This window comes from Lepidochelys olivacea (assembly GCF_965140295.1).
Source record: "Lepidochelys olivacea isolate rLepOli2 genome assembly, chromosome: 23".
NCBI lineage: Eukaryota > Metazoa > Chordata > Testudines > Cheloniidae > Lepidochelys > Lepidochelys olivacea.
The window spans coordinates 6,399,385-6,423,998 of NC_140433.1; the positions used below are offsets into that span (position 1 = coordinate 6,399,385).

Genomic DNA, 24,614 nt, shown 5'->3' on the forward strand with positions numbered 1-24,614 from the left:
AACCCAGCTCCTGTGCCCTGAGAACCAGCAGGCTCAGCCTGCCAGCCTCTGAGCCTGGCCCACGCAGACAGACGGGGCAGCGCAGACAGCTGATCTGGTCCCAGCACCGGCCCATTGCACCCACTCTGGGGGGAAGGGGGGAGGATGCAGGGGGTGGGGGAAGGATCCTGTCCCCCCTCTGCCTGCTTTGTTCCAGGTGGAGCTGCTGGGGTTGCGCCGTGCTGTGCCAAAGCAAGCTGCAGAACGTTCCCCCCCCGAGCAGTGGCGGGGGCGGATCGTGGCCCTGCCCCACCACACTGGCCTCCGGGGGCAGGGGGATGACTGGGGCATTTTGACCCAGCTGAAAGGGTGCCCAGGGCGGTGCAGGCCGGAGTGCGCAGCTCGTTCGGGCGGCGCCTGGGATGGTGCAGCCGAGGCCTGGACGGCCGGAGGGACAGACATGCACACCACGCTGCGGCTGCCTGCACAGCACCGCAGCCAGGCTGCCGCGGTAGCATTGAAGTGCCGACCCTGACGGAAGGGGTTTGTGCGTCGCTAGAAGACTCCTTTCCTGTGCTTAGCCACGGCTACACGGGAGGTTCATCGCCCTAACGATGGTGCTCAGGGCACGACGTTTTTCACAGGCCAGAGTGATTTAGGTCAGTCTCATTTTTCAGTGTAGACCAGGCCACAGGGAGGGGGACAGATGGAGCAGGACGCCCAAGTGGATACACACAGAGAGAGAGACACACAGAGATAAATACATGCAGAGGGACACGGAGGAGGAACGGATGTGGACAGGGAGGAACACGCTCACGTGATCCACACAAAGGGACGCAGATGGAGGGACATGCATATGCGCACCCCCCCAAATGTACCGACCATTACTGGCTCAGCACACGCTACTTGTGTTGTCGAAGGACAGGACAGGACTTGGCCGGCGGAGGCAGGTGTGGTCCACGCAGTACAGGCCGTGGCGTGGGCTCTGGCTTGACCCCAGCACAGGCCTGGTGCTACGGTGTGATGCCATCTTGCTGCCCCCTCAGGGCCGGGCAGTTTGTCCTCAGAGCCATTTGCAGCCACTCAGCCTGAGAGTCTAGGGAAAGCTCTCCCCCCGTCACGTGCTGGAGCAGAATGTCCCCTGTGTTACCAGCTTTGGGGTATGCTCATTTATTAGGGTAACTCTTCGGAGCGGGGGGCGGGGTTCTGTACTTCTATCAATGTCCTGCTTGTATCACTTGTTCTCATACAGAGCTCTACTTCTTCCTGCTGCAAGTTCCCTCCCAGTGGAGCTATCCGGCAGGACTCAGGTTCCCTGGGGCTGGGTTCCTCCAGCCCCAGAATCAGACGAACACGCACACACTAATAGAGCGCATCTGAGAGCACCGGGTTAATCAGCACTCCCCAGCTGACACTTTATATGTCCCTGGACTCAGCAGAGTGGGTCAAACAGCACCTCCAAGCTGTCACCCTCATATGTCTCTGGTTCAGCATGTCTCTACCCCCACTTTCACGTTACAATTGTTCTGGTAGTGACCCACTTGATGAGCAAACTCCTCAGGATTTTTGGGTGCTGCAGGGATCTTTTAGCTTAGGTACGAGGAGCGCTGCTGCAGAGCAAATGAGGAAACCAAAAAACACCCACGAGGTAGGGGGAGAGAGACCACACTGAGTTCTCACCACTCCATGAAGCGTGAATCGATCCGGGGTCCCAGGTGGTGGTGGGTAGGTGAGGGTCCGTAGTGCTGGGGACAGGCAGAGCCCACAGCATGATCAGTCAGGAGAACATAAAGTCCCAATGGAACGGATGCAGATTTTGGATCCAGGCATCAGAACACTTCCTTGAGCATGAGCAGGATTTTTTTGTAGAGAAACAACAATGGTTCAAGGGAGAAGACTAGATTTGTTTATGTGTAAACAAGGGACACTACCAAAGTTGTTTTGTTCAGGCTAGACAGGGGAGCTGATCATTCCTGGCTATGGGCGGTGTTCCTTGGTGGGAGCTCACAATGCACTTAGAGAGCTTCACTATTTTGGATCCCAATAAAGGATTTATTAATAGAATTGGTCTGATAACTACTGAGCTCGGTGTGTGCGGGCATGGGTTCATTAACATCTGGAGCAGAGATCCCCCATCATTCAGTGCTTCCCTGGTCCCAGAGTTCTGTGCAGTTCTTGCCTTGAAATCTCTGTTCTCCATTCTGTATGCTAATAGAGATGCCTCCTTGTCCCATCGTCCATGCAAATAAGGCTCGGGGAGCTTCCTGAATCCTGTCATCCTTGTTCCAGAGAGGTTTAGGTGCGTCTCACACTGCCTTTTCATTGCTTTTTGTAAGTCTTTCTTCTGATGCAGATTTGGTTTAAGCAGAGGCAGAACAAGAAGCAGTTGTCTCAAGTTGCAGTGGGGGAGGTCTAGGTTGGATATTAGGAAACACTATTTCACTAGGAGGGTGGTGAAGCACTGGAATGGGTTACCTAGGGAGGAGGTGGGGGAATCTCCATTCTTAGAGGTTTTTAAGGCCCGGCTTGACAAAGCCCTGGCTGGGATAATCTCCTTGTGTCCTTTCGCTTCCCTTAGCAATTTTCTACATTTTCCCCCAGATGTTACATATTGTATTTTTTTATAGCTGCTTTCACGTCTCTAAGCCAGGTTGTTGGTTTTTTTCCACATGAATAGCCTTTATTTCTTTCTTGGGGAATTTGGGTTTTTTAGGCATCTAGTACAATGTTCTTATACAACTCCAAAACAGCATTCACAATTTTCTGATTAAATGCTTTCTCCCAGCTCATTTGACTCGTCACTTTTTTCAGCTTTGTGAAACTGGCCCTTTTAAAGTACAAGTGTAGATATAATTATACTGGTTTGGACATTGTTCTGTTTGCACATGACAAATGTAATCAAGTCATGATCACTGGCACCTAAGCAATGATCAATAAGCCCAAGATGCTCCTTAATAATAAAATAAAATAAAATAAAATAATAAAACCCAGCTCTTGTCTAGTGTTTTTTTTTCACTAGACGCCAAAGTGTTTGACAAAGGTCAGTAACATTATCCCCATTTTACTGATAGGGAAACGGAGGCAGAGAGCAGGGCAGTGACTTGCCCAAGGTCACCCAGCAGGCCAGTGATACAGCCAGGAATCCTTTCCCTCTGGTTTCTACCCCAATGCCCCCCCATTATGTGATTCCCAAGCAATTAATCACCCCAGGAATATGCTCCCTTCCCCTGAGACCACAACTCACGGCTGACCCCACAAGCCTCGAATGGTGTGTGATGCAGAATGTGTCTGGTGGGACGGGGCCCCCTGGGCCCAGGGGACGCAGCCCTGCTGGTTTCTATCCGGCGGGGTGTCTCTGATGCAACACGAGCTGTGACACCCCCCACAGTCAGTGCATGGAGCGGGTTTGTCTCTGTGCAGCTCCAAAGGGTGCCCACTGCTTCGCTCGCTCCCCAGTCGGGATTCCCAGGTGAGGACTCTCGAGTCGGAGACACAATCCTGTCATTATCTGGGATAAAGAGGCCATCTGGGTATGAGCCGTCCCCTGAGGGTGGGAGACAGGGAACCTTGTGAATAGGAACCGCACCCAGGTGTGTCACCGATAACCACTACTCCCAGGGCAGGAACCCCAGAGCTGAATGCACAACATCCATCTGCCGAGGGGAGGAGATGCGCGAGGACAGCTAGGAAAGGGAATAGTGAAGGGAAGGCGACAGAGCAGGGGGGCTGCAGGGGTCTCTCTCTTTGGATCCCTAGGATCCTTTCTGGCTCAGTCACTCGCCAGGGGCTGGATGCAGGATTCTCCAAGGGAGGTTCTCTGGCCTGGGTGATTGAGGACACCAGACTGGATGGGGCTAATGGTCCCTTCTGGCCTCAGGACTCTATGTTTACATTTTGTAGTACGGCTCCAGAACTCTCTGGTACTCGGGGGGCAAATCCCCCCAGGCAGAAAGAGGCTGCTCAGAGCCACGACAAACACTGCACATCTCCGCCCAAGACCTGCCTCCGCAGAGCTCACCGGAGGAGGCAGAGCTGGGGGGCGCTCACGCCGCTTTGCCAGGGTCCCAACATTTCATTTCACTCGTCCATGGGTTCGGAGGTGCTTTATCCCATCCCTCACCTGCGTAGATGCCTCTCAGGATCTCTGGTTCCTCAAGGCCCTGGGCAGCTGGGACAAAGGGCTCCTCCCCCCGCTCCAGGCAGGAGATGATGTCAGGCTTGTGAACGGGAATCCCTGCTCATGGGAAAATCCAAACGTAAGGTCCCAGCAAGCCAAACGTCTCAGCATTTATTGTTCCATTATTTTAACCCCAGCCAGCCTTCCCATGCTCACAAGGAGGCGGGATCCGCACAGCTGGGGAAACATCACAGAAGCCTTCTGCGGAGGCGAAGTGTCTGCGAGGGGAGTTGATGTGCCCCTGTTAAGACACCAGCGCCTCTGCTAAATGCCAATGGACCCTCTATCTCAAACTCAGAGGGCTAAATCCAATCCCTCCCCCTCTCGGGGCAAGTTATGACTGAGGGGGCACAAGCTAAAGGGGAGGACATGTGACCAACACACGTGTCTCCCCTGTCGAGTGACAAGCCCCTGGCAGAGTCTGGGGCTGCCACGTTCTCCCTGCCCCATGTTACCTGCGGTGAGGGGATCCCTCTGCACCGCAGCCAAGCCCAGGCAGGGAGTGGGCTGCCCTACCTCCCAGCCAGGCTGTCTCAGGAAGATGTGGCTCTGTCCTGCTCCCTGCCCGGCTGCCAGGGAGCGCAGCCAATTCAGCCAAAGGTACAGGGGGAAAAGATCAGGGAGTGAAGGTAGAGCCCCTCTCCCTCCTCGCTCATGGCAGACCAACCTGGGGGGGCACTTGACCTCCCCATGTCCTCTCCCCACGCATCATCTCTGGGAGGCCCTTGGAATCGAGAGCCAACCTGGCTGCATGGCAACCAAACACAACGGGGTTAACCCAAAGCGATTAGCACTGCAGTGTGTATACTGCCTCCCTGTAGCAGGGAGACTCATTCAGTCAGTTTAAAGAGACACAGGCCAGGAGTTCAGGGTCGCCCCATTGCTAGACTGGAGGCTGAAACCAGAGGCAAGTGAGACCGGAGAAAAGAGGATCTCAGAGTTAAACAGGCCCCAGGTGCTAAGGGCCGTTTTCTGCAGGAATTAACCAGAATTCCCCTATCCAACCATCCATCCATCCATCCAACCCAGAGTGAGCGCTTCCCCTCCAACTCACAGCTTTACACTGCAACCCGAAACATTCTCCTTGGGTTTCCATGGCAGCCACTGCCCACCGGGATGTTGAGAAATCCCGGTCCCAGGCTACAAGGCACTTTTCTTTGTGACTGGCCCCTGTTTGAGGGCCAGGGTATCCCCACTCTACCCCGAGAGGCTTTATGATTCTGGCACAGAGCAAGTGTTTATCCCCTAGCTCCCCACCCCACCCGAAAACACAGCTAGAGACTTTCTCAATACGGGCAGTAGGCAAGACACCCAGAAGCCTCCTCTTCCAAGCACAGTGCTGTGCTCTGGGGACACGTACTGGAGATCCTAATGACTATAATCCACCCTCAAGATGCGTGGCTTCAGACAGGCACCTGAAGGGGTCAGGAAGGATTTTCCCCCCACTGATGTTCAACTGTAATCTAGGGAATTTTTCCATCTTTCTCTGAAGCATCAGCGTTCTGGCCATAGCTAGAGACAGGATCTTGGTTGGGGTGGGCTGGTTTGACATGGTGCAGAGAATCCTCTCTCTAGATGCCCGGCTGGTCCTTCACTCACATGTCTGGGGTCATACTGATGCTGGATTTGGGGTTGGGAAGGAATCTTCCCTTGGTCAGATTGGCAGGGACCACAGGGGGTTTTCACCTTTCACTGCAGCATAGGACGAGGGTCGCCTGCTCGGATCACCACTAACCAATTCCCTGCCATTGCAGGGGCCTCAGGTGCTAGTGATGCCTGGATCTCTCCTGCTCTCTGCCTGTGATTCACAATGGTGGAGTGTCTCAAGGACTTTAGTTTAACTGAAGTCACAGGGTTCAAAATAGGGGTATTGGGGTGACATGTCAGGGCCTGTGACATGCAGAAAGTCAGACTGGATGATCTAATGAACCCATCTGTGCTTAAACGCTATGAACCTAGGAAAGCTGGTCTGTCCCATCTCCTGCTGGTGTGGCTCTGGGAGTGGAGGATGACAGCTTCTCACCCAGATTCTGGGAACTACAGAAGCTGAGCCCTAGGAATGCTAAGGGATGACGAGAAACCCTGAGCCAAGGCCTGGACTCTAATACATGTGGAGAAGCAAATCCCTTACCCAGAGAGGCCACGTTCCCATAGTTCTCCATCATCGTGTCTCGGTAGAGCTCCCGCTGCCTCTCACCCAGAAGGGCCCACTCTGCCGCTGTGAAATGCACAGCTACATCCGCAAACGTCAGTGGTACCTGGAACAACAAACGCCTCCTCCTCAGTGCCTGCCTCTCCCGGGCCTGTCCCACTGCTCATCCACGCACGGAGCAGCAGGGGCTTGCACTGCGTGTTCTGTGCAGCTTTGCTTTCTGTTGAGAGGAAAAAGGCAAGAGGCAGTGATGCCTGTGTGGCTCTGGCCTTGGATTCAAGGCACCTGGGGCTCCTTCTAGCCTGGTGCCTGGTATCCAGTCTCTGATGACAGCCTGGAAGAAGGTGCCCCAAACCCTGCAGAAGGCAGATATGGGAGCCCTGCCCCCAGGGAAATTTCTCCTCTCCCCCAATAGTTAGCGGGTAGTTCATGCCCTGACACAGGATGATTCTGGCCCTGTCCAAACCCAGGTTTCGTTTTAAATATTTATTACAGTAAGTGGACAAGACAGGCAGAGAAACCATTCTATTACAAGAGAGAAAGCTGCCTTTCTAAGGGCTTAGACTATTCCGGCTCTTATTCCAGAATAAGCATGCCTTATTCCAAATTAGTTTAATTCACTTTTGGATTAAGCTAATTTGGAATAAAGCACATTTATCCCAGAATAAGCGTATCCACACGTCAAGTTAATCTGAGATAGTTAATCCATTTACATTCACACCCTACTGTATTATGGATTAACATTTATGTGTAGACAAGCCCTAAGGCCCAGGAACAGGTTGTACCACTTGGGGGAGGACAGCGTGTGACAGTCCGTACCACTACGTTCACCCCTTTTACAGGGCTATGATAAATTTTGTACAAAGTATGCCTTGTGAGATATCATTTGAAAACTCATAATTTGCTGATAATTATTGTCCTAGTAAAATGTGTGTGCATATAAAGTTATAAGATGTTACTAAGACATGTTTGAAGTCTGCGGAGCAGTCACAAACCAGTTCCCCAGAGAGAAAAGGCTAGCCAACGCTTCAGCCAGGTGTCAAAAAAATCATATAGACCATCACCTGGTAAAGTCACCATTCTTTGGCACGAAAGAGGGTGTGGGGGGAAAATCTACCTCTTGATAAAGAAACAGCTAGGGGTTCCATCCACACAGACTTTCTGTTCTGAACCTCAGCTGGAGATGATTCTCAAAGAAGAAAAAGAAACTATAAGAAGGGAGAGTGGATGTCCCAAATTATTCCTCCCTTTCTCTCTACCCATGGCATCCACAACATCTGAAGAACAAAGGAAACAGCTTTGGACTGGAGGACGGACCCTGACGGGAAGAAATTCAGTGAGTAAGACCGCTGTAACGTGGTGAGAAAGACTGCTTTAAATTCACTTGTTTAATTAGGCATTAGTTGTGTTTTACTTTTATTTTCTTAAAAGAAAAGGAGTACTTGTGGCACCTTAGAGACTAACAAATGTATTTGAGCATAAGCTTTTATTTTCTTGTAACCAATTCTGACCTTCATGCCTCATGACTTATATTCACTTAAAATCTTTTTGCAGTTAATAAACTTGTTCATTGTTTTATCTAAAACAGTGTGTTTGAACTGAGGTGCTGGGGAAACTCCATTTGGGATAACAGGATTTGTGCCTATCATTTTCTATTAATAAAATGAGGGCTTTGTATGAGCTTGTATTGTGCAGGAGTGGGCTGGGGAGTCCAAGGCATACATTTCTGGGGATGTCCAGGTCTGGGAGTTTGCTGGTGTTGCTCTGCAGTGTAAATCAAAAGTGGCTAGCTGCAGCACTCAGACACTATAAGTGGGAGTAACTTACATGCTGCAGGCTCTGTGTGAGCGGACCAGGAGTGCTAGCTGTCAAAGAGTGTAAAAGGCTCCCCAGGTTGGAGCACTGAAATGACACAGCTGTTCATCAGTCCAGATTGTACCCTGGGTAACGTCACAGCGTGTCCCTGTATCCCGCCCCTGCCCTGGCAGCTTGGGGACTCACCTTCCTGCAGTGTCGAATGAGGTCTGTGCCGTGGCTGAACCTTTTCCCACACCCAGGGCAGCGGAAGGGGCTCTCTCCTACGTGGACCCTCCGGTGCGCGATCAGGTGTGAGTTCTGCCGGAATCGCCTCCCGCACTCAGTGCATTGATGGGGTTTCTCTCCAGTGTGCACTCTGCGATGGGCATGGAGGGAGGAGCTGTGCCGGAACCTCTTCCCACACTCGGCGCACGCGTGGGACTTCTCTCCAGTGTGGATCCACTGGTGGGTGGCAAACGCGGAGTGGCCAGCAAAGGTTTTCCCACATTCAGCGCACTGGTAGGGTCTCTCTCCAGTGTGGACCCGCTGGTGGGTGATCAGGTGCGAGCTCTGCCGGAATCGCCTCCCGCACTCAGCACACTGATGGGGTTTCTCTCCCATGTGCACTCTCCGGTGCGTGTTAAGGGAAGAGCTGTGTCGGAATCTCCTTCCACACTCAGCACATTGATGGGGCTTCTCTCCTGTGTGGACTCTCCGGTGCGTGATCAGGTGGGAGCTGTGCCGGAAGCTCTTCCCACACTCAAGACAATGGTGGGGCCGCTCTCCTGTGTGCACTCTCTGGTGTGTATTGAGGGAGGATCGGTGCTTGAACCTCTTCCCACATTCAGCACATTGATGGGGCGTCTCTCCTGTATGGACTCTCCAGTGGGTAATAAGGTGTGAACTGTGTCCAAATCTTTTCCCACACTGAGGACACTGATGGGGCTTCTCTCTTGGTTGGCTCTTTGGCTGGCCCCAGTCAGATTTACTCTGTCTCTTCCCTACAGTGTCCCCCTGCTGCTGCCACTGTGTCCCGCTCGGACTCCCAGAGGAATCCTCTTTGCCAGGACCCTGGGAATCACACTCTCTGAACCTTTCTGTTAATGCCATGAGAGAATCCACTGTCTTAGGAGCGTTCTGAGCTATCCCGGCCTCCTCATTGTCAGCCCCCATCCCATTCTTATCTGCAAGAAAAACAGAATCCAGACACAAGTCATTCCCTGGGCTTTGGAGACACACACATTTGGGAAAGGTTTGTAACCAATAAATCACTAATCATAAGAGTTTAAACCAAAGCAGTGAATCTCTCAATCCTTCCTTGGATGAAAGAGAGTACAGGGAGGGGATAGTACAAAGACAGAAAACAACACTAGGAAGAGGCCTGGATAGAGGCTCCTACTCTCTGCGTCCTCATTTGAACGCTTTAAAAAAAAATATTCTCTAATGGCCCCCTCCATGCAAAGGACCATTCCTTACCTTACCATAACTGCGGATCTTTGAGATGCTGTTGTCAATGTGGGTTCTACTGCAGGTGTGCAGGAGAAAAGACTTGAACAGCCGTGTCCATCAGGGCCATCCATGCACCATGCACTTCCTTGCACTCCATAAAGCATGGAAAGGCAGCAACCATCCCTTAGTTCCCTAATTCAGAATCCTGTAGGTGGAGGGCTCCAAACAAGCAGGGATGGAGAGTAGATCATGTGATCCACACTGATAACATCCCAGAGAACCAGTTACCATAGGGTAAGTGACCGTTCTCACTGCTTCAAATACACATCAGTGTGGATCCTGCTGTAAGAGGCTGGCAAGCAATGTTCCATCTGGAAGGCAGCTGATCTAGCTGAACTGAAATTGTAGCATTGTTCTCCAGTCCTTGGCATCTGACCTGCAGCTAGGTCAAGAGCACAGTGCTTTGAAGATTTCAGATACAAGCAGATGATGTGGATTGTGCTGCAGCAGAGTGGGCCTCAATGGCCTGAGGGAGAGGCCCATCAGCCATCTGGCAATACATCAAGATGCACTGCATGATCTATGCGGCTAGCCTCTGGGGCAAAAGAGCCTGCCCTCTCAAAGCACCAGAGATGGCTATGAAGAGACAAGGAGATGGACGGTTTTGTTCTGTCAGCACAGTGCTATAAGTCCCCTGAAGTATCCAGAGAGTGGGCTCGGGAGAGGACACACATAAGCCAACAGGCTAGTTCAGATGAAATTTTGAGACTACATTGGGGATAAACTTCAGATGAGGCCTCGGCTTCACCGGCTCCTTGTGACAGGCTGCATGAGGAGGGTAAGCCATGAGGTTCACTGATGCTTCTAGCCAATGTAAAGGTGTGACAGAACGTACCCCTGTATTCATACCCTACATACTATTGTAATAAACTTGGTACAAAGTATGCCTGGTAGGGTATCATTTGAAAACTTGTAATTTGCTGGTCAGTATCACCTTGATAAAAAGTGTATGGCAATATTTGTATGTGAAGTTACTAGATTCCACTGTGTGGTGTTAACAACACATGTTCCAAACCCACAGCCCTGCCCAAACTGAGGTTGTGAAACAGGTCTGTCTCAAACACAGGAACATGTGCTCTGCTTAATTTGCATTTAAGCAGTAAATAGAGCCATCAAGCAGGAAGGGAAACAAAGAAAGCTCAAATAGGAGAAAAAATGCAGCAGGGAACATCCTTCCACATAGATTCTTTCGCTCCTGGTCAATATTCCCTCTATTTTTTTCCATCCATGTGCAGAATTAATTTGGTTATGTGCACCAATGGTAATGTGCGGATGTGTGCCACCAGTAGAAACAGAAAACCTAGATATAATATATATTTTCAAAAAAGTTACTAATAGGGAAAATTACTGCAGCCAAGACAAGGTAGGCATTTTAGAATTCACTACTCAAAATAATTAAATTTAAGCATTAGAGAGAAATAAAATTATGACCAATCGAAAAACTAAAACATCAGCACCTTGAAAGAATAAAATTACACAGAATATATGTGCATTGAAGGAAGTACCAAGAAGTAACAACAACACAAGTATGTGTTGGGAGGTGAGTGTGAAAGAGACAGAGTGTGTGTGTGTATGCGTGAGAGTGAGTGTGACAGTGTCTGTGTGTGTGTGAGAGACAGACTGTGTGAGTGTGAGACAGAGACAGTGTGTGTGTGAGAGAGAGAGAGACATAGACACAGAGACTGTGTGTGTGTGACAGAGACAGTGTGAGTGTGTGCTGGCTGCTGGGGAAGTGTATGAGAGACCGTGCGCTGTCTTTAAGCACAGAGGCACTCACCAGAAGCCTCGTTCAGACCACAGCAGCTCCGTCCTGCTCCTGAGCCCTGTCCCTCCTCCCCCGCTGTGCAGAGATGGGGTACACAGGCAGAGGGAAGTGAGGGGAGGGGAAAACCCTGACGTCAGCGCCTCCCTCCCCCCCGCTCTGCACAGCCAGCAGCAGGGTCCTGGAATCAGCTGGTGGATCAGATGGCTCCAAGGCAGAGGGCAGGAGCAGCGCAGCTGCAGAGCAGCGGGGGGAGGGGCATCTGAACACACGTGCCGGATGTGCGCGGCTCTGCTAATCAGTGTGCGGCACTTGATTGATTCTTGGGCGGCTGCGCAGCTTTGAGGGAACACTGCTCCTGGTGCCCAGCTAGAAATGACTGCAACTATAAAAGGGAGGGACAAATACCCCAAGGCACCCCCCTTTCTCTCTCCCTTCCCATCACATTCAATGCACCTGTAACAACAAAGGAAGCCTTTGTTGGAATCTGGGGGAGGGGTTCTAACCTGCAGAATTTGGTCAGTAAGCTTGCTGACAGCCTATGGTGAGAAACTGCTTGAATTTGATAGTTCATTAAATTAGATATTAGTAAACGTTTTATCTTTATTTTTCTTATAACCATTTCTGACTTTTATGCCTCATTATTTATATTCTTTGTAGTTAATAAACTTGCTTTATCATTGTATCTAATCCAGTGTGTTTAAATTGAAGTGTCTGGGAGCCTGCATTTGGGGTGGCAAGTTATGCGCATATTATTTCTATTAAAGAAATAGCAGACTTAATATAATTTGTATTGTCCAGGAGAAGGCAGGGCAGTACAAGACATATATTTCTGGGGGGAAATTTAAGACTGGGGGTGTGTTGGGGTCACCCTACAGTATAACCAAAGCTGGTGAGAACCAGGGATGTGGCTTGCAAGCTGGAAGGCTGTTTGAGAGCGGCCCAGGTAGGGGCTACTTCAGCAAAGCATTGTAAGACACACAACGTTACAGGGCCGGAGTGACACATCTGTTTATTAGTCAGGACTGTTCGCTCGTACGGCACAGAAGACAAGAGCTGGCTCAACATTTGTCAGTTTTTTGCCAGAAAAAGTTATTTCAACAATTTTATTTATGCTAAAGCATGTCAATTTCAACTCAACGTCCCAAGGGAAAGAATTTCAATACAATTTTTTTTTCGTTTCTGAAAATTTGTTTGGGGAAATTTCATTTTTTTTAATGTTTACATTATTTCCCCTACAGAAGTAGTGCATAATCAACATGTCTCCTCTTTGTGTTGTAATTCAATAGTTTTACTCTTTGACACAAACCCATTGTCATGCTGCCTGGCATGGGACACAGCTAAGAGTGCCTATCTCAGGTCAGACTGCTGGAATCCAGGGCACAGACCCCAGACTGGTGGATACTCTATTGTAAGATGTCACCAAGGCAGTAACAAATGTGTGCTTCCAAATACTGTACTAGTTATTATGGAGCCACAGACAGTCCCCTTCAGGCCCTCTAGCCCTCATGCACTACCAGATAGACCAGACTTCTGTGATAAATGATGATTAAAACCAGAAATCACATGTATTAGATTCTTCCAGTTCCAAAAAACCAGACACTCACCCCCGGTCACAATATATTTCAGATCTTACCCAAAAACCACGCTGATAGCCAATCCTTTAGTAAATTAAAAACTAAACATTTATTCATATAATAAAAGAAGAGAGTTATTAAAAGATTCAAATGCATCATATACATTACAGTTGATTTCAGAGTTTGTAGATCAGGATAACAGCAGTGATGTTAAATCTGCTAGCTTACAGTAAGTCTCTCTAGATCACCCAAAAGACTGGGGGTTCTCAGCCCATTGTTCAAAGCTGCCCTTTGTTAGAAACCATAGTCCAGAGACGTGGAGCAGGAAAAAATCTCCATTTATACCTTCAGCACATGCGCATGGAAAGTTACTCTCTCCAACATGGAGTCATGGATCACACGTCCTATGTGCCCTGCTGAGACACTGGGCCTCCATTGTCTATGTCCTCTCTGAGACATCTTCAGGAGGAGCCCATTGGAAGAATTGATTCTCCTTGATGGCCCATGAACCATGGCTGGCTGGTCTTGATGTAAATCTGCCTTGCGGGTTACCCAAGAACACAACATGTTTGAGACACAAACACACAGCAAAGATTCATAACTTCATATACAATGATAATACACTCATATAAGCAGGGTAATAATATTTAGCAGACTATAACATTCCCATTGATACCTTACAAGGCATACTTTGTAGAAGATCTATTGCAATTGTGTTGGATTTGTGTCTAAGTATAAAACTATTTCATTATAACACAAACAGGAAGCCTTTTGATTTAAAAAAGATACAACATTTCAGGCAGTAATAAGTAGGAGTTGCCCGTAACAATTGAAAAAAATAAAATTAAAATAAACAAGACTATTTCAATTATATTATGTGATAATATGACAGCAACATAACTAATCTATGTTGATCTCATATTGAGCAGTAAAAACCACTGAGTCCCTGGAACAAAAGTACGAGAGAACTAGCAGGGAATGAGTATTTGCTAATGGGCTCTTCAATCTAGCAGAGAAAGAAAGGGGACAACTTTCTCCTTCAGAAAGTTGAGGAAACAACTAGGGAGTCATCCATTTTGGATCTGGTTTTGACCAACATTGATGAATTAGTTGTGGACACGAAGGTGGTTGGGAACTTGGGAGGAAGTGACCATGATCTGATAGAATTCAAGATCCTAAGGAAAGGAAGACATGAAAACAGCAAAACAAGGATACTGGACTGCAGAAAGGCAGATTTCAACTAACTGAGAGAAATAGGAAAGATCAATTAGGAAGAAAAGGAGTCAAACGGGGGTTGGCAGTTCCTAAAAGATGTAATACTGAAGGCTCAACAGCAAGCTATTCCAATGCAAAGGAAAGATAAGAAGAGCCACAGGAGACAAATGTGGCTGCACAAGGAGATTTTTAGCGATCTAAAATCCAAAATGGATGCTTACAGGAAAGGGAGGGGCATGTTACCAAGGAAGCATATATGGGAATAGCATGAGCATATAAGGACAAAATCAGGAAAGCCAAGGCAAAGAATGAGTTACAGCTGGCAAGGAATATTAGAGACAACAAGAAGGGATTCTACAAATATGTCAGACAAAAAGAAAGATCAGGGATGGTGTGGGCCCACTCCTCAATGGAGAAGGTGAGCTGGTAATGGAAGATGATAGGAAGGGATAGGATGATAGGATAATGTGAACGGATGACTAGTGAAGTTATCACAGACAATAAAGGGAAAGGGATGCAGATTGGGATAAGAACACGGAAGAGATCTTCTGACTCATCTGAATGAACTCAAGGCAGCAGGGCCTGAGGCTATTCACCTGAGGGTGCTGAAGGAAAGAGCTGAAGAAATCTCGGAGCCACTGGCAATAATATTTGTAAACTCATGGATGACAGCAGAGGTCCTGAAAACAGGAGAAGGGCTAAAGTGGTGCCCATCTTTAAAAAGGGGGGAAAGGAGGAGCCAGGGAACTACAGACCAGTCAGCCTGACCACAATATCTGGGATCTACTAGAGCAATGTTAAAACATTCCAATGGCAAATACCTGGAGGATGAAGGGGTGATGACTAGCAGCCAGCATGGATTTACTAAGAACAAATCATGCCAAACCAGCTTAATTTCCTTCTTTGACAGTGTAACTGGTTTGGAGGACAGGGGGAATGCAGTGGATATATTATTAATGGACTTTAGCAACGCTTTTGACACAATCCCACATGACATTCTGATAAGTAAACTGGAGAAATGCGGGCTCGGTGGAACTACCATTAAGTGGATACATAATTGGTTAAACAATCACAAACAAAGAGTAACTATAAAGGAGTGATATCAGACTGGAAGGAGGTCTCAAGCGGGGTTCCACAGGAATCTGTTCTGGGTCTGATGTTGTTTAACATGTTTATTAATGACCTGGATGTAGAGCTAAAGAGCATACTCATCAAATCTGCAGATGACACAAAGCTAAGGGGAGCTGCGAACACTTTGGAGGATAGAGCTAAAATTCAAAGGGATCCTGATAAATTGGCAAACTGGGCTATAGACAACACAGTGAAATTCAACAAAGAGAATTGTAAGGTGCTACGCTCAGGGAAGAAAAACCAAATGCACAAATACAGAATAGGGGATAACTGGCTTGGCAGCAGCACTGCTGAGAAGAATCTAGGAGTTGTGGTGGAGCTGTGCTGTTGCAAAAAAAGCAAATGCAATTTTGGGTTGCATTAACAGAGGCATAGCATGCAAGTCACGGGAGGTGATATAATCTTTCTACTAGGTGCTGGTTAGGCCTCAGCTGAAGTACTGTATCCAGTTTTGGTCACCAATGCATAGAAAGGATGCAGAGAAACTGGAAAGGCTCCAAAAGCGAGCGACAAAGATGATCAAAGGGATGGAATTCAAGGCATATGAGCAAAGGCTGAAGGAACTGGGTATGTTTAGTCTGGAAAAGAGGAGATTAAGAGGGGACATGATAGCAGCCTTCAAGTATCTGAAAGGCTGCAATAAAAAAGATGCAGAAAAATTATTCTCTCTTGCTAGAGGGCAGGACAAGTCAATGGGTTCAAACTACAGCACAGCAGTTTAAGACTTAGACTGGGTCTACACTATGGAGTTAGGCTGACGTAAGGCAGTTTACATTGACCTAATTATATCAGTGCCCACACTACAGCCTGCTCCTGCTGATGTAAGTGCCCTACTCCACTGACTTCATAACTTCACTTCCACGAGAGCCGTAGGGCTTCTATCAGCGTAGTTAGGGCGATGCAGTGTCGGTGTAGACACTGCGTTACTTACATGGGTTGTTGGCTGTCATTCTTGGCAATTTCACGGCTCCAGCTCTAACTGTAGGAACAGTAGGACAACAGAACTGACTGCCTCGGAAAGTCGTGGAAGTTCCTTCACTGGAGGTTTTCAAAAAGAGGCTGGATAGGATGGTTTAGACATCAGAAATTAACTTTAAGTAATTGCTTTTGATGTTTTATACTAGTCCAAACCAAACACTAGAAATAGCAAGGACCTCACCATAAGCGTGCCCTAAGTGCATCCTTACTCCTTGGAGAACTACTTAAAGTGTGATAAACATATTAGAGATACTAAAGAACTGATTGCTGATAAATAAATGTAATAAGAAATCTTAGTGATTTGTGTTGTTCTCTACTATAACTGCATGGCCTCAATGCTGTTTATATAAAATATTTGCAGGAGAGTCTGTTTTATTCAGTACATGCCTAGAACCTCTGATATCTGAACTTAATCTATAAAACTACTGATTGCATATCTATGTGGTTGTTGATGAATTAATGAACTTGTTGATTGGTTAAGAATAACTAAGTGTCCTGACTTGAAAAGTACTGTACAAGGTAAATACAGACCTGAGAAAAATCCAATGTTAAAATTAGTAAACCCCAGACTCAATGAAAAGGGGTTATCATTATTAGATTCCATTAAAATATTGGCTATAATATTTATCAAATTGGCAAATCTAATTTGTTAGGTTTCAGCTTTAACATCTACCTGCCACTTCGGCAAAGCCATACAATTGGCCCCTTTCACATGTAATGACTGGGCTCCCTAGGTACTTCCTGTGATCCAGGTGGATGGTAGCATAAGAACATAAGAAAGGCCAGACTGGGTCAGACCAAAGGTCCATGCAGCCCAGTATCCTATCTATGGACAGTGGCCAATGCCAGGTGCCCCAGAGGGAGTGAACCTAACAGGTAATGATCAAGTGATCTCTCTCCTGCCATCCATCTGCACCCTCTGACAAACAGAGGCTAGAGACACCATTCCTTACCCATCCTGGCTAATAGCCATTAATGGACTTAGCCTCCATGAATTTATCCAGTTCTCTTTTAAACCCTGCTATAGTCCTAGCCTTCACAACCTCCTCAGGCAAGGAGTTCCACAGGTTGACTGTGCACTGAGTGAAGAAGAACTTCCTTTTATTTGTTTTAAACCTGCTACCCATTAATTTCATTTGGTGGCCCCTAGTTCTTATATTATGGGAACAAGTAAATAACTTTTCCTTATTCACTTTCTCTCCACCACTCATGATTTTATAGACCTCTATCATATTCCCCCTTAGTCTCCTCTTTGCCAAGCCGAAAAGTCCTAGCCTCTTTAATCTCTCCTCATATGGGACCCCTAATCATTTTAGTTGTCTTTTTCTGAACCTTTTCTAATGCCAGTATATCTTTTTTGAGATGAGGAGACCACACCTGCATGCAGTATTCAAGATGTGGGCGCACCATGGATTTATATAAGGGCAATAAGATATTCTCTGTCTTATTCTCTATCCCTTTTTTAATGATTCCTAACATCCCCTTTGCTTTTTTGACTGCTGCTGCACACTGCGTGCACGTCTTCAAAGAACTATTCACCATGACTCCAAGATCTTTCTCCTGATTAGTTGTAGCTAAATTAGCCCCCATCATATTGTATATATAGTTGGGGTTATTTTTTCCATTGTGCATTACTTTACATTTATCCACATTAAATTTCATTTGCCATTTTGTTGCCCAATCACTTAGTTTTGGGAGATCTTTTTGAAGTTCTTCACAGTCTGCTTTGGTCTTAACTATCTTGAGCAGTTTAGTATCATCTGCAAACTTTGCCACCTCACTGTTTACCCCTTTCTCCAGATCATTTATGAATAAGTTGAATAGGATTGGTCCTAGGCCTGAACCTTGGGGAACACCACTAGTTACCCCTCCCCATTCTGAAAATTTACCATTTATTCCTACCCTTTGTTCCCTGTCTTTTAACAAGTTCTCAATCCATGAAAGGATCTTCCCTCTTATCCCATGACAACTTAATTTACATAAGAGCCTTTGGTGAGGGACCTTGTCAAAGGTGTTCTGGAAATCTAAGTACACTGTGTCCACTGGATCCCCCTTGTCCACATTTGTTGACCCCCACAAAGAACTTTAATAAACTAGTAAGACACGATCTCCCTTTACAGAAACCATGTTGACTTTTGCACAACAATTTATGTTCTTCTATGTGTCTGACAATTTTATTCTTTACTATTGTCTCAACTGATTTGCCCAGTACTGACGTTAGACTGACCGGTCACTAATTGCCAGGATCACCTCTCGAGCCCTTCTTAAATATTGGCGTTACATTAGCTATCTTCCAGTCACTGGGTACAGTAGCTGATTTAAAGGACAGGTTACAAACCATAGTTAATAGTTCTGCAATTTCACATTTGAGTTCTTTCAGAACTCTTGGGTGAATGCCATCTGGTCCCGGTGACTTGTTACTGTTAAGTTTCTCAGTTAATTCCAAAACCTCCTCTACTGACATGTCAATCTGTGACAATTCCTCAGGTTTGTCACCTCCAAAAGACGGCTCAGGTTTGGGAATCTCCCTAACATCCTCAGCCATGAAGACTGAAACAAAGAATTCATTTAGTTTCTTTGCTATGACTTTATCGTCTAAGTGCTCCTTTTGTATCTCCATCGTCCAGGGGCCCCACTGGTTGTTTAGCAGGCTTCCTGCTTCTGATGTACTTAAAAAACATTTTGTTATTACCTTTTGAGTTTTTGGCTAGCTGTTCTTCAAACTCCTTTTTGGCTTTTCTTATTACATTTTTTACATTTAATTTGGCAGTGTTTATGCTCCTTTCTATTTACCTCACTAGGATTTGACTTCCATTTTTTAAAAAATGCCTTTTTATCTCTCACTGCTTCTTTTACATGGTTGTTAAGCCATGGTGGCTCTTTTTTAGTTCTTTTACTGTGTTTTTTTAATTTTAGGCATACATTTAAGTTGAGCCTCTATTATGGTGTCTTTGTAAGTATTATTATAATTTGTTTTATGGTAGCATCTAGATGCCCTAGTCATGGACCAAGACCACACTGTAATAGAGCCACAAACCAATCTTGAGCCTGAAGGGATGGGCCAAGGAAGGCAAGTGTTACCATCCCCAATCTTCTCTGGTCTAGGATAGGACACAGACCTCCCCTTTCTTCTTCAGGATAAGAAAATACAAGGAATAGCAGCTTCTTCCCCTGTACTCCCGAGGTACTTCATCTATGGCTTCTAGACAAAGCAGGAGGCAACGTTGGGTTCCCCCCTCACCCCCAGTATCCTTATGAGACGGGTCCCTGAAGGACAGGAAAAGGGGCAGAGGTTGGAATTGGACAGAGTGGCCACAGGCAACTATGTCTGGCATCCATCTGTCTGTTGCTATGACAGCCCATATTCAATGGAATGGGGAAAAGTGACATCCAAAGGAAGGGTCAACTCTCCACTGGTGTGAATGTGGCATTCAACTCTCGTTTCAAACCTGTTGCCTGGTACCAAGTGTGGAGTGGCAGTTTGAAATATGAAGTTGGAGTGAGGCAGAGCTATGCTCCTTCCTCCCAAAAAGGTCCAGCTGTTTTGGATCCTCATCTTGGGGGCTACTTTTTGTTTGTTTTGATTTTTCACAAACAGCAGATACTACCAATGAGCCTAGTGCTGGATGTAATAATCCTGGTGCAGTTTTGGTGCACCTGCTGCAGTTTTGACCAACAGGGCAATGTTAGGGCCTGCATATGTCACGAAGCAGCATAGAGTGCTGTCCTAGGGGGAAGAGACAGTCGACAAGAGGGCTGCTCAAGCTGGAGAAGGGGCTTGGAATCTGCCGCAGAATTGGCAATGGGAAGGCAGTTCAAGAAGAAGGAGGTAAAAAGAAACTGCACTGAGGCAAACAGGGGATTTGCTGAGGAAGCTGGGGAGAGGAAGTTGGACCATGAAAGGCAGTGTACAAGTAGCCTGGCCACAAGGGGCACAGAGCGTATGGCCAGTGAGGTAACCATTGAGACGCTGACAGAGGAATACAGTTTGGGTGCCTGGGAAGCTGTATGGCCCTCCAGCTGAGGAGCTGTTGTTCGCGGGTGCATCTGTTGGAAAGAGCTGCTGTCATTGTAGCACTGAAGTAATGGAGCATCAAAAGCCAGAGAGAGGAAAAGTAGGGACAGCTGGGGTGAAGCTGGACTTTGCAGCCAGGGAGAGGAGTCGTCAATTCCCTCTTGGGGTGACACAGCATGTTGTAAAAAAAACTTATTGTGATGGTAATTTAAAGTTTATTATTTTCCTGAGCAAGTATTTGATGCTACTTTACATTATTTATATTATATTCTATTATTTATATTCTATTACTGTTCCTGCCAAATTTCTGGGATTTTTCAGTTGGACAGTTTAAAATTTAAGGTAACCCTCCCAGTGTGTTGGTTTGCCTCTGCTCACCTCACAGTAGGCACAGACTAGCTGAGGCCTGGGTCACTGCACTGGGTGCATAAAGTACTGTTCAAAACCCTCTTGTGGCACCACACAGTGCCTTTCTGCTTGTTTGGCTGTGGGCGGGGTACGGTGGTAGGCGTTTGCCGCAGTGACTTTGTGACTATTAGGATACTCTTGTTAATCGGAAGGGTGACTCTGCTTGGTATAGCTGAGCACAGGTTGTCAAACCTCTAAAGAGGTTTCTATATCCAGGGTCTCTGCAATTCTGGAAAGCAGCTCCTGGAAAGCCCAGAAGCTGTACAGAGCTGATGTTGGCAGAGATGACAGCTACATCTGGACACGAAGAGAGGGTGCCCCCATTCAGATGCACTCACCTCAACTCCCTGCTTCTGTTCTCCCAAGAAAGATGATAGCAACCTGACTATGGGTGCACAGGCAGACCTTAATCTCCTCTTTCTAGGTTGGGAAGAACCGCTCCCGGAGGCATGGCATGGGAGTCCCCAGCATGTCCATGGTGGTATGTTATATCGATATGGTTAGCTTGCTTGTGGTTGGCCAGTCTAGTGCCACCCATAGAGGGGTTGGAGGGACAAGCCTCTAGACCATTCTATAGAGCCTTCCCTGGTTTTCAGAGGGAAGGGTTCTCTATGAGATCAGCAAGCATGAGTGCCCTGGAGATAGGGATGATGAAGAAATGTCCTCAATGATTGGTGCCAACTTGTACAGCGATTTCAGTGCCGTGATGGGAGCATGCATTGGTGCCAACTGAGGCAGTGGTACCTGGGACATCGTCAGTACTGGTTCCTCTAATAAGGAGTCCGCAGGTTCCATTCACAACTGTGTTGCTGATGTCAGTACCAGTCCTATGGATGGTGTTAAGATCGGTACTGGGACATGTTTCTCCAGAGCCAAGCTTATGACTGAGAGACGTTCACTAGCCTTTGCAATTGTAGAGAGCTTAGTAGTCATGACCCTGGAGGGCTGATCCTTGTCTCCACCTCTCCTTATGGAAGGACACTGAGTGGTTCCTGGATCCATGTCTGCCTCTGTGCTCCGACTTCCTTCGTCTCTTGGTGCTGGATTTGAAACCAGGGTTACAAACGCAGACGTCACTAGTGCGGAGTCTCTCTCTGGTATCAATTTCTTGTCCACAGTGGTTATAGGAGTGGTGCGCCAGCAAGTATGGGCACTATCAGAGGATGACTTCATGGGAGCCTGGTCCAATCTAGAGGAAGATCCTCTCTCTTCTGGAACGGAGATGATCCACATGGATTTCTCCAGCAGGTAAAACTTGAGGCAGGTATCATGGGATTTTCGTGTTCACACTGAGCACCGGCCAGGTACATATATTTCCCTGAGGCAAAAAAGACCAGCTGTGGCTGATAGCTAACAGGATGAATCCATCACAGGATGGACAGGCCTTGTAGCCCAAAGCCTGCAAGTCTGCCATTACATGTGGACAGGGCACAAAACAAAAATGGATTTTTTGTTTTGTTTTTAAAATTATCAGAAATTCAAAATTGTTAACATAAGACAAAATACAGGATAGGTCTTGATCCAAAGAGAGCTCAGAGAAAAACGGTTACAGGGTAGCAGGCGAACTCAACAGCTTTCTCGCTGCCACAGATGGGAAGAGGAAACTGAGGAACGATTGTAGCCACTTTACCCTTTATGATCTCACAAGTGCACAGTGCATGTGCAACCCCTACAGATGCTGCTGTCCAAGAGATTCTGAGCTTGCATTGGGGGGGCTCCACACTCAGACCGGTGCTGAGCTGGTGTTCCAAGGGGAGCAGACTCTGCCCAGGGAGCAGCACCATCCCTGGGGTCCTTGGCAGGGAGCCCTGTGCCGCCCCTCGGTCACTGCACAGCCACCACAGAGACCGCCAGTGTCCCCCTGGGCCCTGCCCGCCTACCCCTCGGCCGGGCCCTTTCCAGTCCCTATCCCTTCTGCCTCTGCCCCTGCCTGGCCCTATCCCCACCTGCTCCTACCCTGGAGCCCCTGCCAACCCCTATCCCCACGTGCACCTACCTGCCCCAACCCCACCCCCTGCCTGCCACTATCCCCACCTGTCCCTATTCCTGGGCCCTGCCTGCCCCTATCCCCACCTGCTCCTACCCTATAGTCCCTACCAGCCCCTACACCCTAACCCCACATGCCCCTACCTTTCCCTAATCCCACCCCCCTGCCCCAACTCTCTGCCAGTCCCTATCTGCACCTGCTCCTACCCTTGAGCCCCTACTAACCCCTATCCCCACATGCCACCATCTGCCCCAACCCCATCTCCTGCCTGCCCCTACCCACCCCTATTGCTCCTACCCCGAGCCCCTGCCAGCCTTAATTCCTACATGTCCCTACCCCTAACCCCATCTCCTGCCTGCTCCTATCCCCGAGCCCCTGCCAGCCCCTATACCCTATCCCCACATGCCCCTACCAGCCCCTACCCCAACCCCTGCCTGCCACTATCCCCACCTGTCCCTATTCCTGGGCCCTGCCTGCCCCTATCCCCACCTACTCCTACCCCATAGCCCCTACCAGCCCCTGTACCCTATCCCCACATGCCCCTGCCCCCTGCCAGTCCCTATCCCCACATGCCACCACCTGCCCCTATCCATACCTGCTCCTACCCCAGAGCCCCTGCCAGCCTTTATCTCCACATGTCCCTACCCCAACCCCATCTCCTGCCTGCCCCTATCCCCACCTGCTCCTACTCCTGGGCCCCTGCCAGTGCCTATACCCTATCCCCACATGCCCCTGCCTGCCCCAACCCCACCTGTCCCTGCCCCCGCTCCCTGCCAGCCCCTATCCCCCCCTGCACCTGGGCCGACCCCCTGCCAGCCCCTATCGCCACCTGCCCCTACTCCCTGCCAGGCCCTAACCCCTGCCCCTGCCCCTATCCCCACCTGCCCCTGCTCCCTGCCAGCCCCTATCCCCCCCTGGCCCTGGCCCTGGCCCTGCCCCCGCCCCTGCCAGCCCCTATCCCCACCTGCCCCTGCTCCCTGCCCCCTGCCAGCCCCTATCCCCCCCCGGCCCTGGCCCTGCTCCCCGCCAGCCCCTATCCCCCCCCGGCCCTGGCCCTGCTCCCCGCCAGCCCCTATCCCCACCTGCCCCTGGGCCGCTACCTGTCTCTACCCTCCCTGCCCCTCTCCCTGGGCCTGCCCCTGCCCACGTCACTCCATCGCTGGGCGCGACGTCACGCTGCCGCGCGCCGCAGCCCCCGGCCGCTCTCTCACCTGCGCGAGGGCCCGCGCGGGCGGCCGGCTCCATACTGGGGGGCGGGGGGGGGGGGGGGGCTCGGCCCCAACGGCCACGCGTTGCTCGGCTCCCAGCTCCCGATTGGAGCGACCCGCTGCCCGTCAGGCTCAGCCGGGGCGGGGCTTAGCCCGGCCTCTGCGCCGGCTCGTAAAGGGGCCGACGCCCTCCCCGCCGCGGAGTGGGTCTGTCAGGCTCTGGGGGTTTCGGTGGGACCATGAACCCCCTGCCCCTCCCCCGAGCATCCGAGACCTCCGCCAAGTCCCTCCTCCTCCATTGCCCCTCCCCCACAGCACCCCAGAGACCCCAACACCCCTCCAGCACATTGCCCCTCCCCCACAGCACCCAGAGACCCCCAACACCCATCCCCCACATTGCCCCTCCCCCATACACCCCGGAGACCCCAACACCCGTCCCCCACATTGCCCCTCCCCCACAGCACGCTGGAGACCCCAACACCCATCCCCCACATTGCCCCTCCCCCATACACCCCGGAGACCCCAACACCTGTCCCCCACATTGCCCTTCTCCCACAGCACCCGAGACCCCCAGCACCCCTCCTCCCCAGCATCCCAAAAAGACCCTTCCCCCAACAGCCCCAAGACCACACACACCCTCCCCTCTACACCTCTGCCAGTTCCACTACCCTGCACCCACCCCCAACTCTCCTATACACCCCAACTTCCCCCCATGCACC

The 24,614-nt window shown here is 49.2% G+C and overlaps 1 protein-coding gene across 2 annotated transcripts; it reads right to left on the bottom strand.

Moving 5' to 3' along the window:
• Positions 1-232: 232 nt before the first annotated feature.
• Positions 233-23,985, bottom strand: LOC311511476 (uncharacterized protein). 2 transcript variants are annotated; one of them, XM_084612117.1, is made up of 5 exons: positions 23,899-23,985; positions 8,310-9,289; positions 6,288-6,414; positions 4,100-4,213; positions 233-3,487 (listed from the first exon to the last, which is right to left on the bottom strand). In XM_084612117.1, the coding sequence occupies exons 1-5, from the start codon at positions 23,930-23,932 to the stop codon at positions 3,177-3,179; spliced, it is 1,566 nt and encodes a 521-aa protein (XP_084468243.1). In that variant the 5' UTR covers positions 23,933-23,985; the 3' UTR covers positions 233-3,176. The 2 variants fall into 2 exon arrangements, with proteins under 2 accessions (XP_084468243.1, XP_084468242.1); XM_084612116.1 differs by having other exon boundaries at positions 235-3,523.
• Between the last annotated feature and the right edge of the window lie 629 nt (positions 23,986-24,614).

Excerpts from the sequence above, each read along its gene's own strand:
- LOC311511476 (XM_084612116.1), bottom strand. The coding sequence starts at position 23,932 with ATGGAGCCGGCCGCCCGCGCGGGCCCTCGCGCAG. Across the intron at positions 9,290-23,898 it reads CCGCGCGGGCCCTCGCGCAG|ATAAGAATGGGATGGGGGCT; the intron begins GTGAGAGAGCGG and ends TTTTTCTTGCAG. Across the intron at positions 4,214-6,287 it reads TGGGAACGTGGCCTCTCTGG|GGATTCCCGTTCACAAGCCT; the intron begins GTAAGGGATTTG and ends TCCCATGAGCAG.